The sequence below is a fragment of the Capra hircus genome, chromosome 29 (assembly GCF_001704415.2).
Source record: "Capra hircus breed San Clemente chromosome 29, ASM170441v1, whole genome shotgun sequence".
Classification (NCBI taxonomy): domain Eukaryota; kingdom Metazoa; phylum Chordata; class Mammalia; order Artiodactyla; family Bovidae; genus Capra; species Capra hircus.
Window position 1 is genome coordinate 43,373,079 of NC_030836.1, and position 18,870 is coordinate 43,391,948.

At 57.2% G+C, this 18,870-nt stretch overlaps 1 protein-coding gene across 14 annotated transcripts in view; it reads right to left on the reverse strand.

Moving 5' to 3' along the window:
• Positions 1 to 16,631, reverse strand: part of NRXN2 (neurexin 2) — a 110,288-nt gene extending 93,657 nt beyond the window's left edge. For all 14 annotated transcript variants that reach the window (XM_018043405.1, XM_018043402.1, XM_018043399.1 and 11 more), the window contains exons 1-2: positions 16,400 to 16,631; positions 5,864 to 6,831 (exon numbers count right to left, since the gene is read on the reverse strand). In XM_018043405.1, the coding sequence (XP_017898894.1) occupies positions 5,864 to 6,587 (724 nt within the window). In that variant the 5' untranslated portion in view covers positions 6,588 to 6,831; positions 16,400 to 16,631. The remainder of the gene's footprint in view (positions 1 to 5,863; positions 6,832 to 16,399) is intronic.

The window sequence follows — 18,870 nt, forward strand, 5'->3', positions numbered from 1 at the left end:
TGCTTTCCCTCCTCCTCCTAAATGAGCCCCCTGACGTCTCTTCACCTCCTCCTTGGCCACTTCATCTGACCCTAAAGTTTCCAATACACTCTCCACACACGCGGCTCCCAGGTCTCCACTTGCAGCCCCACCTTCAACTCAAAACTCTGGTCTCACATTTCCGACTGCCAGGACACCTCTGTCTAGGAACAGCAAGACAGGGCTGTGATCTGTGGCTCAAACCTGCTCCCTCTCCCAACTTTCCCCTCCCCTGTCACCCCTACCACCATCCTTCTAACCAAGCAAACCTGAAACCTCACCACCTCTGCCTGTCCACGTGGGAAAGGCAGAGTGCCACGCTTCAGTCGCCACCACGGCTCTCAGCCGCACTGCTGCTGCCGCCACAGCTGCCACCACCCTTCCTCGCCGCTCCTCAAGACAGCCGAGGTTCAGGGCATCAGTGTCTCTTTCCTGAACTTTCTCCCACTGATTCCTCCACCGCATGACTCTGCCCTCCATACTGCATTTTACCCTTCGCTCCCAGCTTCCAAAACACCATTCTTATTCACACACCTGCTCAAAAGTATTTTGTGGCTCCATTTACCAATACTCTACACACAGCATCCAATACACATTAGTTGAATGATTTAAGTCAAAACCTGGGGAATTTCCTGGTGGTTCAGTGGTTAGGACTCAGTGCTTTCACTGCTCGGGGGGCCTGGGTTTGACTCCTGGTCAGAGACCTAAGATCCTGCAAGCTGTAAGGTGGGGGAAAACAGACCAAAAAAAATCAACCCCAAGACCTGGCCTCGAGCTGCTTCTCGCACTTTAGATCTCAGTCTTCCCTTCACTCCTTGGTGCCCCTGTATGGCCATGATGTGCGCTCCCCCTTCTACACCGTTGTTCTTACTAGCTCCTTTGCTTGGCGGGGCCTCCTTGCAGCCAAGGAGGTCAGTAAACCAAGTTTACTGATCAACATTCAAGACCAGTCTTAAGTAGTATGTCTTTTATTACTAATCCCCCAACTTGGCTTCCCAGGTGGTGCAAATGTTAAAGAATCCGACTGCCAATGTAGGAGACCCAAGAGATGTGGGTTCTGTCTCTGGGTCAGGAAGATTCCCTGGAGAAGGAAATGAAAACCCACTCCAGTATTTCTTGCCTGGAAAGCTCCATGGACAGAGAAGCCTGGTGGGCTATACCACATGGGGTTGCAAAGAGTCAGACTGAGCACGTATGCACACACAATTTGTAAACTCTCCCCTTCTTCAAAATCCCAAGAGTACTCTGTTTATAATCATACTATAATTTATACCACTAGGCTTCCCTGGTGGCTCAGTTGGTAAACAATCTGCCTGCAATGCAGGAGATCCAGGTTCAATCCCTGGGTTGAGAAGATCCCTGGAGAAGGAAATGGCAACCTACTCCAGTACTCTTGCCTGGAGAATCCCATGGACAGAGGGGCCGGGCAGGCTACAGTCCATGGAATCGTGAAAAGTCGGACAAAACTGTGTGACTTTCACTTCATTTTACACCACTTGTTTAATTCCCACAAGAAACTTGTGAGATAACCATGCTTGTTCCCATTTTGCAGGTCAGGAAAAACCAGTCTGAAGGTTAGGTATTCATGTGACTCACAGGCCTAGTGAATAGAGAGGTCAGATTTAAACCCAGATCTGACCCTCAGGAGACAGAGCTTCACTGTCACTAAGCTACACTGCCTCACTGCATCTTGCTGCATATAGCATGCTGTTTGCTTGCTGTTATTTCTCGACACTTTCTATGTGCTGGGCACTATTCTAAGCATTTTATATGAATTAGCTTATTTAATTCCCTTTACAACTCCTTAAGGTAGGCGGTATTGCTGTCCCATTTTACAGACAAGGAAACCGGGCAGAGACAGCTTAAGTCCAAGGTCACTGCCCAGACAGCCCGACTACAGAATCTGTGCGCTTAACCACACACTGCCTGCTTTTCATCTGCTTCCTCAGTTAAGCAGGCAACTCCCAGAGCAGTGTCTTCTCCATGTCTGACTCACCTACAGCCCCCAACACAAAGTTTGTCACAAAGGAGGCCTTGACAATAACCTGCTGAATTAAACTGCCAACAAACCTACCAAATACACATGAGACCCATGCATCTATCTTCCTGTTAACACACGCATCACCGCTGGTTTCATTTCTCTCTCAAGTGAGGTATACACCACACCCCTGACACGCCATCGTATGCCTCTGCGCCCCCACTCCACTCAAGGTATTCCACACATACTGGCACACTCTTCTTCCCTGATCACTTTTCAGCTCTTTCTCCCCACACATGAATGACATGAGGAGGAATTCCCATGAAAATCAATGCAAAATCCCAGTCTAGTTGATCCCTACTTTGGCAGACAGTCAGCAGGAATACACACACTCAGTGACTCATACTTAGCCCTGTCTTCAATCACCTGTGGCCAGAACCTGAGAAAAGAAGCAGATTTCCTAACATGGAAGTTCTCAGTCAATGGGCAGGCCCAGACCCAGGAAGGCAGGAGAGGTGGGAGTGGGGAGTGTCCAAAGGATCCACCAACTAGCTGAAGGCAGATTGGTATGTCTTACATATAAAGCTAAAACTATTTTTCCTAATGTATATCTGATTAACCACAATGGCAAATATAACATCAAAGCCATGTAAAAGCTTTCCTGAATTCATAGTAGCTTTGAGTCATCTATTTTCACAATAAACAGATATAAAAATAACTACTGTTTGGAAGGGGTACTGTGAATGACTGACTTTTAAAAATGTCTTCAATCTCAGAAAAAGTTGGGGATCACTCAAAGCAGATAAGAATGACATAATTGTAATTTCCAGAGAGGCTTGAAGACTCTGGCCCTGATCAGGAGCCAGACCTGTTCCCCTTAAAATCTTCCAACCCCAAACCCAATACCCAAGGGGAAGCAGCTCATTCCTTTCCTCCTTGGCTGGATAAGAATGTACTAGAAGAAGTGTAACGAGCACAGGATATTACAAAACCTACCCAGGAAATAAGGAACAAATGTAAAGGGAGGGAATGAGGTCATGGGTGGGAGGAGAAGCAGTGGAGCTGTCACTGAGCCTGTCATCGCTAGCTGTAAGCAGAGTTTATCAGCGTTGGCAACCACCATGCCCACAACACATAGCTGAAAACATACACATGCATAGTTCCACATATACATACAGCCCTTCCCAAGCCTCTATGCTATCAAATACTTGTTAACATTTATTTAGTCATTGAAGAGATGCTTACCAAACACCCACTAAGTGCCAAATACCATTCTAGGTGCAGGGAATTCAGAGATGAACATCTCTACCTTTTTATCTCAGACAAAGCACAACTCCCTCAATGGGTATCTCACAAACACACACACACACAAAATGGGTTAGATACACAGCTGCCTCTCCCAGCTCCAACAGAGCTGACACAAACATTTAACTGATCAACAATATATATACACACATGATACAACCACCGCATCACACACAGGTACCCAAACACATCTCAGACACACAACCACACAACACACATTCCAAAGCACACATCTTGTATGGCTCACTGGGAGCCTCTGGCTGATGAATCCTTTCAGGGAATGAATACAAGGACTCTGGCTGCATTTTTCATACACCCAGGCCAATTCTGCCACAGTGAGATCATGGACCAGTGGCTTCTCTGTAGCTCAAATTACCCTTCCATCCAGTCAGAAGGGTGTGGTTCAGGAACTTCCCTGGCAGTACAGTGGCTAAGACTCTGAGCGTCCACTGCAGCAGGCTCAGGTTCAATCCCTGGTTGGGGAATGAAGATCCCATACACTGCTGCATGGTGCAGCCAAAAAAAATAATCTCTAAAAAATAATTTTTTAAAAAGTAGCATGGTTCATGCTATTTTCTTAAGAAGGCTTGCAGGGGAGAGATCATAGGGACCAGAGAATCAAGTTACAGGTCATGAAAGATTCCTCATAAAGTCCAGTGTCTTACTGAGGTCTCCCGTGAAAACACACGCACATGGATAACTACACACGCAGCCACGCCCTTACACTCACATACTACTCACTCTACTAGCCACGGGAATTTATTTGCCAACAGACCATTCGCACATGATACACCGCCAGACTCCCGCACCTCTGCATGCAAGCAAACACACACAGACACACAATTTCACAGTTTAGGGAGCACCTGCACTCCTTGGAGAAAAGGCGAGACGGTGCCAGATTGACTTAATACACACAGTTCCTGAAGCTACATCCCACCACTTTGTACAAATAATTCCCAAGAGCCACTGAAAACCTCCCTTATGTATTCCTCTACCACAACTGCAGATACACAGTCAAAGTACTGGGCAAAGTACAGGACTTCACTTGCAAACGTGGCTGCTCCTGCCCCCGGGGGCCTGGCCAAGAGGACACTAACCCCAAAGCAGTCCCAGGGCCACACTAGTCTGTGGGCACACATACTGCTCAAAGACCCTACCTCTTGAGGGTAGACACACCCACAACTGCTAAGCAGCCCACAGCTTCTAGGGGGGACTGAAGGAAAGGACTGCACACCTCTGCTTCAAACGGCTGCCACACACCAGGGAGGAAGGAGGTGCCTATGCCCAGGCTCGAAACTGATGGGGAACCTCTCCCCCACTCCCCAGCCAGACCAAAGTACAACAGGGGCCTCAAAATCCCTCCCTCGCCCACTCCCCCAAACCTCACATCACCCCAGGCCTGGCTCAGCCATCCTCGACCTTGTCCCCCCACCTTGCTCATCAAGGCCTCTTGCATCCCGGGTACTGGTAGAACCACCCCTTCAAGTCCTGATTTCATACCCAGTTCCAGAGTCCTCACCAGTCCTCTCCAGCCCCCCAATCTCCCTTCCAAACCCCAAGCTTGCGAGGGCTCCGCTGTTCAAAACCAGCCTCCGCTTGCAGTCTCCCACCCGGAAGAGACGACCAGCCGTTTTTTTCCCCTCATCAAAACCGGTGACTCTGGTCGCCAACCCTGAGAGGCCTCAGCCACCCTCTCCCTCGAGCTTCATTCACTCTGGAAACACTCGCTTCCCGCCCTCCTGGCGCGTGCAGTCACAGCCTCACAATCACCACCCACCCTCGCACGCGCCGTGGGCTCTTCTTCCGGCGCCCAGCGGTCTCCCGTCCCGGCCCTCAGGCGCGGGTCCAGTCGGGGCCTCTCAGGCAGGGCTTCCCGCCCGCGCGCGGACCCTCAGGCTGTGGCCCCGCCCACTCGGGGCAACCACGCCCCCGCCCCTAGGCCCCGCCCTCCCCGGCCCTCCCCACAGCCCTCGAAGGCCCCGGCTCCCTCACTCACTCTCACACCCCTACCCACCGCCAAGAGGTTACAAGCCCCACACAGCCTTCAGGGCTCTCACAGGGCCGCCCCCCAATCCCCGATCCTGCCCACAAGGCCCTGCCCACACAGAGCTCTTCCACCGGCCCTCGCGGTCGCCTCACAGTCGATCACCCACCCGACCCACATGCCCTCAAGGGCCTGACCTTCATCTTCTGGCTAGTTGGCTCTCACTACACAGTCCTACCCACAGGTCGCCACGGAACCCTCCCTGGGGATCGGGAGAGGAGCCCCGATGGGCTCACGAGGCCGCGCCCACACAGGCCACGCCCACACTAGACCTGCCGGCAGGTCACGCCCACCTGGGTCACCCCGCCGCCTGTCCTGCTCCCTGGCTGACCACGTGCGCCCTCTCCTTGAGACAGGGGTCCTCACACGCCTCTCACAACTCGCGTGCTGGTACACACACCCGCCCTTGTGCAGGAGCCTGCGGACCGCAGGTGCCCCCCACAGGCCTGGATCCCGGGCAACCCTCCCGCCCCTCACTCCCGCGTCCAGGCGCCCAGCGGCGGCTCCCCCGGGCTCACCTTCGCTGCAGAACTTGCCGCCGAAGCCCGTGTGGCTGCAGTCGCAGCCCACCTCGCCGGGGGCCAGCACGGTGCAGAGGCCGCCGTTGGCACAGGGGTTGCGCGCGGGGGCGCACAGGGGGTCCGCGGCGGCGCCGCGCAGGCCCTGGCTGCCCAGCAGCGCGGGGGGCCGCTCGCCCAGCTTCAGGTTGGCCAGGAGGCCGCGGAAGGGCGGCTCGTACTTGACGGTGCTGAGCGTGAGCGCCGAGAGTCGCACGTCGGGGGGTATGCCTCCCACGAACAGGTCGCTGGCCACCTGCATCTCGCGCCGCTTCGAGCGCACCTCGGCGGCGCGGGCCTCGCCGTCCACCGCCAGGGCGGTGCGGCGCGCGTCGCGGGTCAGCAGCACCATGTGCCAGCGGTCGTCGGCCACAGGCGTGTCCAGCTGCAGCGTGGCGGGCTCGGCGCACGAGAGCGTGAAGCGCAACCGCAGGCGCCCGTCCACCAGCAGTAGCTCCAGGAAGTCGCAGTCGCCGCCGTCGTCCAGGTACAGCAGCAGCGCCCGCGTGGCGTTGGTGCGCAGGCTGAAGCTCAGCTCGCCGCTGCTCGCCGCGCCGGCCCAGCGCGCGTAGCGCGCCCACTGCCCCGGGCCGCCGCCGAACTCCAGGCCGCCCGCACCTGCCACGAGCGTCAGCAGCAGCAGCAGCGGCAGCGATGGCGGCCGCCACCGGTTCCCGGGCGCCATGCCTCCGGCGGCCCCGGCCCCGCCCGGCCCCCGGCCCCGCTCAGGCTTCAGAGCCGCGGGTGCATGGGGCAGGGAGGGGGCCGGGCGACCCCCGCGCCGAGCGGGGCTCCCTCGCCGGCTCACAGTGCCATGGACCCGGCCGCAGGACGAGGTGCGCAGAGGCCCAGATGCCGGCTTCCCCCGGGCGGCGGCAGAGGCGCCCCTCCCCCGTTGCGGACTCCGACGGAAGATGGGGGAGGGAGGCCTGCGGGGAAACGGAGAGGAAAGGGTTACTGAAGAGCTCGGAGGAGGGGAGGCGTCCTTGGTGTCTGGCTCCCCTTTCACACTAGCAAGAGACCAACTGTTTCCCTTTAGAACTGGAGGAGCCACCTTGACCTGAAGAGGGTCTCGCCACCAGCATGGGAACACTCGGGACCCAGCACTTGGGGGTGGGGTGGGGGGAGAAGGAACGGAGATAACACCCTCTAGGGGCATCATCAAGGGTTTGAGATGCAGACAGGTAGGGAGGTAACACCTTAGAGTCCAGGAGGAGCCCCGTCCAGATGCCCTCACCCTCGCCTCCTATCAGGACCAGGGCCAGCTCCTGTGGATGAGGCCTAGAGACTCCTCCAGCTGCTGACCACAGCCCCTTCCTCTTTGAGCTACCCAACCTCTGTGTATGGTCCCACCACCTGCCATGGGCTCTCTCTCATCAGTTCCTGATGCTGGATAATGAAGTTGCTAAATAATTCATTGGGATTAATTAAATGCCAATTCGTCGATGGTATCCCTGGGTAACCTGGCTGGGAAGGAGGCAAGGGAGAGAAGCCAGCCAGGACCCAGACTTCCAGGCCCCAAGCCCTCTCCTTCCATACAAGGACTCAGGCACCTGATTCTGTGTCTACAATTCCCCCAAAACCACAATCACCCCCTTTCTGGGCCCCAACACCCTGCTCACCAGCCCGGGTCCTTCCTGAACCTAAATGTCTGTCACCCTCAAGCTCCAGCTCCCAGGCTTCAGCCTAGGACATAGGCTGATACTTGGGCCTTCATTTCACCCCTGGGTTCCAGGCTCCTACCCATCCAGGGCTGGGGGAGCCACCAGGAGGCAGACAGCCTCATTTGCATAAAATTGCCTTTCTGAAATGATTACCCTTGTAACTGGCTGTCAGAGAGCAATTTATACCCCACAACGGGGAGGGGAATTTGCATCTCGTTAAACTCCGAGTCGTAATTATTTATATCCAACAACCCTCCTGAATATTGCATTGATTTTATTTTGGGGAGGGAGGAAGGGAAAGAGGTGGGGTGAAGCCTGAGAAAGAAACAGAGAAGGGCCAGAGTTTAGGAAGAGACAGGGAAAGATTGAAGGGGAGCGGGGAGAGGAAGCAAAGAAATCACATGAAAGAGAAGAATAATGGATGAGAGAGAAGGCCTGATGGGGAGAAAAAAAGAGCAAGAAGAGAAAATTAAATTCCAAATTCCGACAGCATTTATCAATGCCCTGGATGCTGAGCAGTTTTACAAATGTCATTTTACTTAATCAGTCTGGGAGGTCCCATTATTCCCATTAACCACTGGGGAATCCCACATATTAAAGTCTGGGGACTTGCCCAAGGTCGCACAGCAAGTCAGTGGGGAACTGGGACTTAGATCCATGTGTCTCTGACTCCAGCATGACAAAGGGCAGGGCAGCCACAGGTGTAGTTCAGAGAGGTGTGAGCCAAAGGAAGAGAAGAAGGATCCTTGGAGAGAGAGAAGGTTGGATGGATGTGTTTCCTCCCTCCATGGAAGGAAGCTAGGAGTATGAAGAGAGAGAGAAAGCTAAGGCCCCCCTAAAAAGCCAGGAGAAGGGTGAGCAGAGAGTTGGGGGACAGGATGGTTGGAATGATATGTATGCAGAAAGAAGATGAGGCAGAGATGGCCTCAAGCAGCTGGCAGTAGAGTTTGAGGAGCCACCTCCAAGAGACCCTCAAATCCAGCTCTCAGGTCCTTCCATCTGGCTCCTTCTGACTCCCTCCTCCCCAACCCTACAGACTCCAAGAGGGTCTCAAGAGTCCTGCCCCAGCCCACCTCCAAGGGCTGCCCCTTCCCAGGCAAGAAGGGAGGCAGTCCAGGCAGGCAACACCCTCTCTCTCCAAACACTGTCGCTGGTTATATATAGCTTTGCCACTGCCTCTCCTCATTGGGTAATAGAGATAATTAACATGCGCGGGCTAATTAGCCAATCAAATTAAATGCAGCACCTGCTCCCAGCCTGATTGACGCCCTTACCCCCCCCAACACACACACACACACACACATGCACCCTCACCCCAGCCCAGGGCAGGGGAAAGGGACCCTCAGGCTTGGGGAAGGGAAAGACCAAACCCTCTCTTCAGAAGGAGCAGCCAGAGACCCCTCAGCAGAGGCGCAGCTCCAGACTCCAGAGAGTGGCATCCTCCCGCCCTCCCCAACCTCCCCTACCCAGGGTCTCAGTCCGGCCTGGCCTCTCTCCCAGCCCCCACCCCCACTTCCGGACACTATTTTGGGGAAGGAATTAATTAGCTATCGATTTCTGCTGGCAAAAGGAATAGGATTTCGTGCTGCTGTCCAATCTGCCTCGGCCGCGGGGATAAGGGAGGGGATTCGTTCCCTGGCCCCGCCCCCCAACCCAGTGCCTGTCTGCTCACCTCCCCCACGCTCTGCAGAGCGGCAGAGGGGTCCCTGCTGACAGACGCTAAGGACAGGGTCTCCCTATTTCAGGAAGTTAGCGGAGGACAGGAAGTGAAGGATGGCGGAGGAGGCCTCCAGAGGCTGGAAGGCAGCCGCCTGGGTCCTAAAAATCAGAGGAATGTTACCTGTTTGGGAGATGGAAGTGGCGGTGGCTGGAGAAGGCAATGGCAACCCACTCCAGTACTCTTGCCTGGAAAATCCCATGGGCAGAGGAGCCTGGTAGGCTGCAGTCCATGGGGTCGCTAAGAGTCGGACACGACTGAGTGACTTCACTTTCACTTTTCACTTTCTTGCATTGGAATAGGAAATGGCAGCCCACTCCAGTGTTCCTGCCTGGAGAATCCCAGGGACGGGGGAGCCTGGTGGGCTGCCGCCTGTGGGGTCACACAGAGTCGGACACGACTGAAGTGACTTAGCAGCAGCAGCAGCAGCGGCGGTGGCAAAGTGGGTAAGAGTCCAGGGGATGACTCTAAAGGTCTTTGTGTGCCCAGATGTGGAGGGAGAGTGTGGCAACGGAGCAGGTGCTGTGGGCAGGCAGGTGCCTGGCAGCAGCTGTGGGGGCAGATCCTGGGCTTCTGCGGTGCCCCAGGGAGGAGCCGGGGCAGGGGCCGGGCCTGCGGCCCCTCAAGGCTCATTACTCATTCTTCCCACAGCCCGCAGCTCTGCAGCACAGGCCAGCCTGGCTCAGTGCCGGGGCACAGGGGCTGCAGGGCTGGCCGGGAGGAAGCCCCCACCCTCCCTGTGTCCTCTCTCCAGAGAACACTGGGGCAGCTTCAGGCTTGCAAGGCAAAGATAACCCCAAGAGAAGCGTGAGCTAAGCAGACACCTGAGTCCTTCCACCCCACCCCGCCCTAGAGTACCTGATGCTCTTCACCACCCCTGTCCCCTCCCTTCAGCCTCCTCCAGTCCAGGACCAAGCTTCTGCCTCCAACCCACCCTTCCTCCCCGACACAGGGGCTTCCTGCTAACCTAGGATACCCCGTCCTTCTTCAACTCCTGGCATGCAGCTCTCCTCCCTATGGGCCAGGGCCAGGGCCTTGCGCAGCTACATCAAGTAAACAATCCCTGGAGTTGAGCCCAGCCCCTCCCCCACACTCATACCTTGCAGTGGAAGCCCCCCCGCCCCCCCCGGCACCCTCAGTGTCCAGGCTCTGCTCCCCAAGATCGGTGCTTCTCCAGTGCCCACTGCCAGAGCGGAGACACTGGCCGGAGCAGCCTTGGGATATCCTGCCTGCCGAGTGACATCAGTGTAGCCTACACCACCAGCCACTGCTGGCCCAGGGCCACTGCTCCTCCAGGGAACAGACCTCTCCCCTGCCCTCTGGGATTCTGCCCCCCAGTCAGCTCCCTAGCACCCCCTACCCACGGATGGACTCTGCAACCTTGAGTCAGTGGTGATGGGAGCTAGACGGGGTGGGGGTGGGTTGACTCAGCGACTCTCAGGACCTCAGCCCACTCTCAGCCCCACAGAATCCTGTCCCACGGATTCTTTCTGGGCCCTGACAGCCTCCTCCTCATCTTCCCATGACCAGACCAGTGCCAGCGAGGCATCTGGGATGTGACTCTGGGACTTTCCACTGTGCATCAAGTGCCAGGCTGGACCACCATAACATTGTCTTATATATCCTCCCGCGCTAGGAGGTAGTTTGTTTACCCCAGGCTTATAAACAGGGACCCTGAGCTTCAAATGATGGATTCATTTCCCCAAGCTCAAGAGCAGATGAGGGGGTCAGCTGGCTCCAACACCTGTGGCCTTTCTTCTACCCTGCATCAGCCACAGGCCACAGGGTGGTGTCAGGCTCAGAGAGCTCACCCTTCTCTGACCTGACCTTTGCTGGGGCCCTGCCCTCTTCAGACAACCCAGACTCTGCGTCTGCCCCAGGGAGGGGGCCAAAAGACACAGACCGCAGAGCTCGTAGAGTTCATCCTTCAAGTCCCAGAGAGGAGCAACCATAGCCCGAGGGCCATGAAGAAGAGCAAGACTAAAATCAAGATTGCTGGACTTCCATTCTAGATGCTTCCCATGTACCCATATTCCACTCCTGGGCTTTCCAGTCTGACCAAAGTCCTCCACCCCCACACCACCTGCACCAACTGAACGAACGGATGTGAATTTCAGGGTTAGATTGTACCCACTCCGGCAGAGCCCCTGTCTAGAGGTCTTCTCCCGGCATCCACTCAGCCCCTTCTCTGATGTCTACACCACCCACACACACACACACACACACACACACACCCCTCCAGCCATGGGAACGCCAGCCTCTCTCTGGCTCTCCTCTCCTCAAGCCAGCTCTCTCACGCGCCAGCTGGGAGTGTGACAGCAGGGGCCTCCCCCAGGCATCAGGGAGGAAGAGCTGGGTTTGCACACATTCTGGTGGCCCCAGAAGGCAGCCTGTGGACAGGTGGGAGAGTGTGTGTTATGGGGAGGGAATTTTTGGCTCAAGCGAAAGAGAAACTTGCCGGCAATCTAGAGCAGCCAACAGTGGAGTAGGCTGCCTCCGGTCAGGGGGAGGGGTGAGTTCCCCATCTGTGGAGGTGTGTGAGCTGAGGAAGGGTGACTAAGGCTCAGAGATGTTCAGCAGGGGGCTCCTGAATCACAGGGGAGGGGGCATCAGACAGCTCGAGCTCTGAGGGCCCTTTCAGTGGCAGAAGGTGTATTTTGAAGGGTCCTCTCTCCTCCCTAAAACCTCAGGCAGGATCAGTAAGCAAAGAATAAGTCCTACCCCCTCTTCCTGCTCCCTCCTTCCAGCTCTGATGACCTAAAAGTGACAAGGGAAGACCTCCGGCAAGTCCATGTTCAGACACATCTCGGCAGGGGGCAAAAGCAAAACCGAGAAAGTGCAGGGATCAGAGGCGCTGACTCAGGAGCCTGGGTTCATGCCGGCTCTACTCCCTTCCAGCTGTGCAACCTCGGACAAGTTGCTTAGCTTCTCGGGGCCTCAGTTGCCTTATGTGTAAAATAGAGATTTTAGTAGTGTTTTCAAAAGTGAATTGATATATGTAAAGCACTTGAAACAGTGCCTAGTAGAGACTAACGTAGAGAAGTATGTGTTGTATTAATAATCGTTTTAAAACCCCATCTCAGCATTTTACAGTGTGCAAAACTCCATGTGTTTCTTGTTTCCTTTGAGTCTCACCGTAGCGGGATGAGAGAAGTAAGCAAGGCAGACCTTATAACTGCCCCCCTTTTGCAAATGGGGAAACTGACACTCAGAGAAGAGAAGGGGCCTCTGAGTGGCCGTCTCTATGGGACAGGATTCTGCGGGCGAAGAGAAGGTGGAGATCCTGAGAGCAGTTGAGTCACCCCCACCCCCACCTCCCAGCTCCCATCCCCACCGGCTCAAGGCTGCAGTCCACCTGTGGGTAGTGGGTGCTAGGGCGCTGACCAAAGGCAGAGTCCACAAGGTCACACAGCTTGTCAGGGCAGAGCTGGGACTAGGATTTTGCCCCCTGGGCCCATCCCCACACTTCCGGGCACTTCTTCCTACCTAGGAAGGTGGGAAAGAGATGAATGGGTCTGGAGATTAGCAGAGGTCCCAGAGCAGCACGGCTGGGAGTGGGTGGGTGTGTGCGAGGGTCCCCCTGAGCAGGTGTTCATGTACACGGAGAGAAGCCTACGAGGGCCTGGGCACCAGAGTGGCAGCTCACGATGTGCATGACGAGGCAGTTGCCAGGTGTATGGGTCTGAGGAGATGGGTGGGCTGGGGACTGAGGTGCAAATGAATGACTCGACGCACTGGGGGCCAGAACGAGGGAGTTTGAGGTAGGCAGTGAAAGGCGTGAGCTCACCCCCATGCCCACCCCATGCTGTGCACAGCTGAGGGATGATGCCCTGGGTGGGTACATCCCAGCAATTCAGAGGGGACAGATGGCTTCCAGGGGTGGCCTTGTGAGTAAGCAGGAGGTGCCTGGGAACATTCCTAACAGTGCCCATGACAGGCGTATGTGCGCACGTGGAAGGTCATGATGAACATGGAAGTAGCTGCCATTTACTGGGGGCAGGACAAACACATCAGACAAAGTTCACAGAGTGCTTAACACAGAGCCAGGCTCATGGCAGGGACAGTGTGCCTACTCCAAAACCTGGGCGATACCACGGGTTCAATTCCAGGCCGCCACAATAAAGCGAATATTGCAATAAAGGAAGTCACACAAATTTTCTGTTTCCCAGTCACACTGTACGGTAGCCTATGATCCTATAGTCCCATGTGTGACAGCATCGTGTCTAAAAAAGCAATGTACATACCTTCATTTTAAAATACTTTATTGCTAAAATACACTAACCATCATCTGACAATGAAGGGTTGGCACAAACCTTCACTTTGCAAAAAACAGAATTATCTGTGAAGTGCAATAAAACACAGAATGCCTGTGAATACAGTCATTGTTATTATTATTGTCATCATGATCATCTGGCCTACTCCTCGAAAGAACCCCACGAGGTAGGTGGGGACCCCCCATTTTACAGATGAGGAAACTGAGGCTCACGGAGGGGCAGAGCCGAGTCCAGGCAGCCTCTCTCTGACTCTACCCCACCGTGGCGGCAACAGAGAGGGCTCTGGAAGGAGCGAGGATGGGCTAGGTGCTGTGCACACGCCAGACTGTTTGCTGAATGAGCCTCTGAGGGCTGCAGCCCTGCGGGTGTGGACAGGCCCAGGCCAGGGGCCGCCCGGGCGGAGGAGGGGCTGGGCAGGTGGAGCGGGCTCGCCCTGTCAGGTTCGGTGTCCCCGTGGGGGCTGAGAACGAATGGACAGTTTGGCACCATGCCGGGGTAGGGCCCCCACGCGTGAGGATTAGTGCTAGGGGCGGAGAGCCCAGAAATGGGAAGGTTCTGAGGAAGACAGGTGTGGCTGAGCACCAGGTCAGACCTAAAGGGGCTGTGGTCATGCGCACGAAAGCCTGGGGCAAAGTGCTTAGGACCCAGAAGAGAACGCGGTGCTTAATGATGGGGGGGTGGGGCTCTGAGGAGAGGGTGTGTCTCGGAGTGAGGGTCTGTTGGAAGAGTACAGGTGCGCCTGTACGAATCTGAGGTGGTGCCTGGTTGGACGGAGCGGGGGCTGTGTGCATCTGAGGGAGAGAGCTGACAGCGGGGCACTGAGGCTCTGGGGGCACGTGGGGGCCCCGAGGGTGTCACAGCAGAGCAGGGCACCCGGGGGAGGTCTCTGAGGCAGGCAGCGAGGTGGCTGTTTCTCTGGGCGGGGAGTGTAGGCGGTGTGCTGCTAGGAGGTGTATTGTGTACGCAGGTGTATGTGCCTGTGTAGGTGTGTGTCTGGGTGGGTGTCACCGAGCATACGTATCCGTGTCAAGCTGTCTGTGTCACTGGCAAGGGCAGGCAGGAGAGGGTAGCTGGATAGAGACTGGAGGCCTGGAGGGGACAGAGATCCCTGCCATCCCCTCTCGAACCCAGCCCCCTCCTCTCAGGAACTCAGAGTGTGGACTCAGCCCAGGTTGAGAAGCCAGCAGAGGCCTGGGCTCCTGGAGAGAAATCCCCAGCCACGCTGTGACTGCCCGCCTGGCCTCTGCCTGCTGGTCAGTCCTGCCCACCCCTGTGGATCTGAGGCCACGATGGATCTGAGAACACCTCCTCTATCAGGAATGAAGGAACCTCCCTAGCCAGACCCTTCTCCCCCAGCCCCTAGAAAGATCCAGCCCAGCCTCGGATTCCAGCATTCCTGGAGGCAGGAGGAGCTAGGGACCTGAGTGGCCAAAGCCCCACGAAACAGACGGCCTTACGGTGAACAGATCAGCCGACCTCCCTCCTCTCTTTCCTCCTCTCTCCTCCTTCTCTCTTCCTACTTCTCTGGCAGAAGATAGAGAATGCAAGGCCCAGGAGTATACCCTGCCCCAAAAGGAACACCTAGACACTGGCAACGTGGACAAGAGGGAGGGGCAGAAATGAATGTCCCCACCCCCCAGCACAGAAAAAGCCAGAAGTGTTTGGAAGCCTCGAGGCAGTCAAGAGGACTGGAGACCTGAGACCCACACCCTAAGACGGATTTCATCACTCCCAGTCTGGACAGCTTCCCCCTTCACCTCCAGGCACCAAGGAATAGTCCCCTCCCAGCCCTTGCTGGTTCAACGAGGCACTGAATTCCTTCACCTAGGACTCAGGTGGGGCTGGAGGGTAGAGACCACAACAGCCCCCCAAAGCCAGTTTTGCCTCCAAGGGCCCATCAAGGCTTCAAGGGCTCACACCCCAGCCCAAAGAACCCAGAGCAGAGAGATGGCTCCTTGACTGGGGAGGAGGCTGGGACGAGAGGAATGGTCCCCTCCTCTTTGGGGGTGGGGAGCAAGCCCAGGGCCCTGCAGCTTCCTCTCCCTGCAGCACTCTCTGCCCATAACCCTGTCGCCGCCCCCAGCGCCTTCCCACCCTGGCACAGCCCCCTCCTACTGCTTTCCCAGGCTCCCCCTCTCATCATCCCCAACCTTCCCCCGCAAGCTTCCGCTTCTATCCCTCAGGCCCCCCATCTTTCCCGGCTCTCCACCAGCACATACCCATCTCTGCCTGGAGCACCTTGGCCCCTTCCCCTCTGGTCCCTCCCAATAACCTCCTCTCCCCTTGGCTGCCATCCCCCAGGAAAGCCTGGTCCTCCATGGTGCCCCCAGTATGGAGCTCTTGGCCTGGCCCTGTGCTCCCTGCTTTTCCACTTCTCTCCTTTCCCCTCCCCAGCCCCCTCTCCACCCCCCAAGCCCAGTTCCTCGCTGATGTCTCCCCTGCAGACCCTTCAGAGCACAACAGCTCCCCATTCCCTCTGGAGGAGCACTGCTTCCAGCCCTTGGGGCTAGCAGAGGCTGGGGACCCCCCCGCTTCAGAGCCTCCCTCACAAGCCCTCCGGGTGCACCTCCTTCTTGCCCCATTCCTTCTTCAGTGACCATCCCTCCCACCCCCCTCCATTCACCCCAGCTCGGGGCCAGTGCCCCTCCACAGGGAGCCTCCTATCCCCAACCCCCCCAGCCGCTTAGCCGCCTCGCTGTCACCCAGCCAGCCCTCTCAGCGCGGCAGCGCCCCCGCCCCCCAATCCATCCTTCCTGCCTCCCCCGCCCCTCCAATCGTTCCCCTCCCCCGATCGGCTCCCGCCCCCCGCCCGTCTCCGCCGCAGCCCCCCCTCACCCCGTACCTGGTTCTGGGGGCGCCAGGAGGAGGGTGGGGATCAGAACCCCGGGGCCGCCCCGTCTCCGGCGGTTGGCAGAACCAGGGCCAGCAGCGTCGGCCGCCTCGCGCCTCTCTCGCTCCCCGCCACGTCCCCGCCCGCCTGCTGGTCCACCCGCCCCGCCGCGGTGCCGCTCAGGGGAGGATGCTCCGCGAGTCAGGGCGGCTGCTCCCGCCGCCGCATCCCTGCAACACCGACTGACGGCAGCATCAGCACCAGTGCCCGCCCCCCGGGCGCGCGCATTGGATCACGCCGCGCTAACGGACGAGCGGCGCAGCCAATGCGAAGGCGCAGAGGCCGCCGGTGCCCGCCGCTGCTCCACAGGCCCACCTCCTTCCTCGGCGAGGAACCCAGGCGTTCCAGTCTCAGGGTATCCGAGTTCTTTCCCGCTTCTCGAGGTCCTTAGCCCTGGCGCCTGGGCCCCGAAACCGAGCAGACATCCGAAACCAGCCCCAGTGACTTTTCCGGAAACCCAGTCGCCCTAGCCTCTTGCCCTGGGGTCCCGCACCCCCCGGCCGGCTGGACCGCGTGGCAGCTCCAGGGGCTGGGGCGAGTCGAAGGGGAAGCCGTGGGCCCAGACTTCGGGCACCGAGGGAGCAGGACCTGCGCGGGGCCCGGGCCGCAGCGCCCTCTGCTGGCCACGCCTAATGTCGGGCCCGGGTTGCCCGGAGCCTAAGGAAACGAGACCCCGCCCGCGCCTGTAAGGTGCCTTTCCCAGCCCTTGCCTGGCTTCTGCCTCTTACTGCCCAAGGGCTCCCTGGCTGCCCCTAGAAGTGAGGAGGGGAGGTTTTTCCTGGGAAAAGGACAGAGGCGCGGTGAGGGAGGGAAAGGCAGAGATGGGGGCGGGGTAGATCTAGGGGCTTAGAGTTTCACAGCCCTGCCTCATGGGAATCCCAGAATTTGAAGCCTGATTCCCGGTCCTGCCTAGAACTCTGGACTAGCAGCAGGTTGAGGGGCAGGGCTGTGGATTCACACAGCCTGGAGCACTGAAGGGAAGCTGGCAGGAGCTCCCTTCAACCAGAACTCTGAAACCAGAAGTTTCAGAGTGAATGTGGTACTGGAGTGAAGGTTTTCCCCGTGAGGGCGTCAGCATCACTGCATGGCTATGAATGTGGAAGAAGGGGCCCCTCATTCACTCAGCCAGCCCAAGGTGGGCCCTGGCACCAGCCAGTGTACCACAAAGTCGGGTACACTGAGTTTCTGAATGAGGCAGAGTGTGTGTGTGTGTGTGTGTGTGTGAGTGTGTGTGTGTGTTTGTGAGTGTGTGTGTGTGACCATTCTGCCAGCTCACTCCATGACCCTGATTTCTGTTGCAGGGTCTGTGATCTGCACAGCCAGTGGTAGGTGGCACTTCCTTAGCCAGAGGCTACACGCAAGAACACTCACATTCGACCACTATTGCAAGCACCGGCACTCAGAGGCATGCTCATGGCCATCCACACCTATCCATGTGTGTATAGGCATTCCCAAAGGAACACACAGGGACACCTACAGAAATGCCTCCCCCACCATGGTACAACACCCACAGGAAACACATGCTTGCTCAAGAACATACACAAACTTGTGCACACAGGGGCCTGGGGCAAGTGCATGCCTAGGGGAACAGGTGTACACAGAGGACCTTCCCGCGAGGTCATCCTGGCGCCTGAGGCACTTTGCACAGAGTGGTCAATTACTGAGTAGATGTATGGGGACCCACACCCCCTCAAGAGAGCTCTCTCCCCAGCCTGTGAGGGGATGAGAGGGGGAACCCAGGCCATAGAACCCTAGGGCTTGGAAAGAGAGATCCCTGAGCCAGGTTCCAGACTTGGAGGGCCTCCGCTGACCTTGGACAGACCCTCAGGATGGCCTCCACCAAGCCCACTAGCTGAGCCAGAGAATGGGAACTGCTGAGTCAGGGCCAGTGGACGTGGAATTGCCTCTCTGACCCCAGAACCTACTGCCCTGCCCATCCCCTCATTGACGCTTTCCCTGCAGCCTACGCGCACACACACACACACACACACACACACACACACACTACATATAACACACACAGACTCCAGGGCATAGATGGGCAAACAGGTGCAGTGACTCACAAAGACTCTCAAACCCTTATGGATGGGTGTGTGAAAGGGTGGGGGGAGATGTAAGAGTGAGCACTTACACACTCTGTGTGGTCACACACACCCCCCTCGGTTCCCTGGGCCACCCTTCCCCACCAAGGGCAGGAAAGGTCACCTGGCAGCTGCTGTGCCTCCCTGCCCCTCCCCCAGTTACAATGATGTCTCTCCCCACCCAGGTCCGAGGTTCACACTGCTAGATGTAGTTGGGGCCCACCGCATCCAGACACCTCTGCCCAGTAGGCACCCACCCAATGTGGCCCTTCTCCCACGCACAGTCCAGTGAGGACACACGGTGGAGGGGAATGCCGCAAACACAGCGTGCGCGCCTGTGCA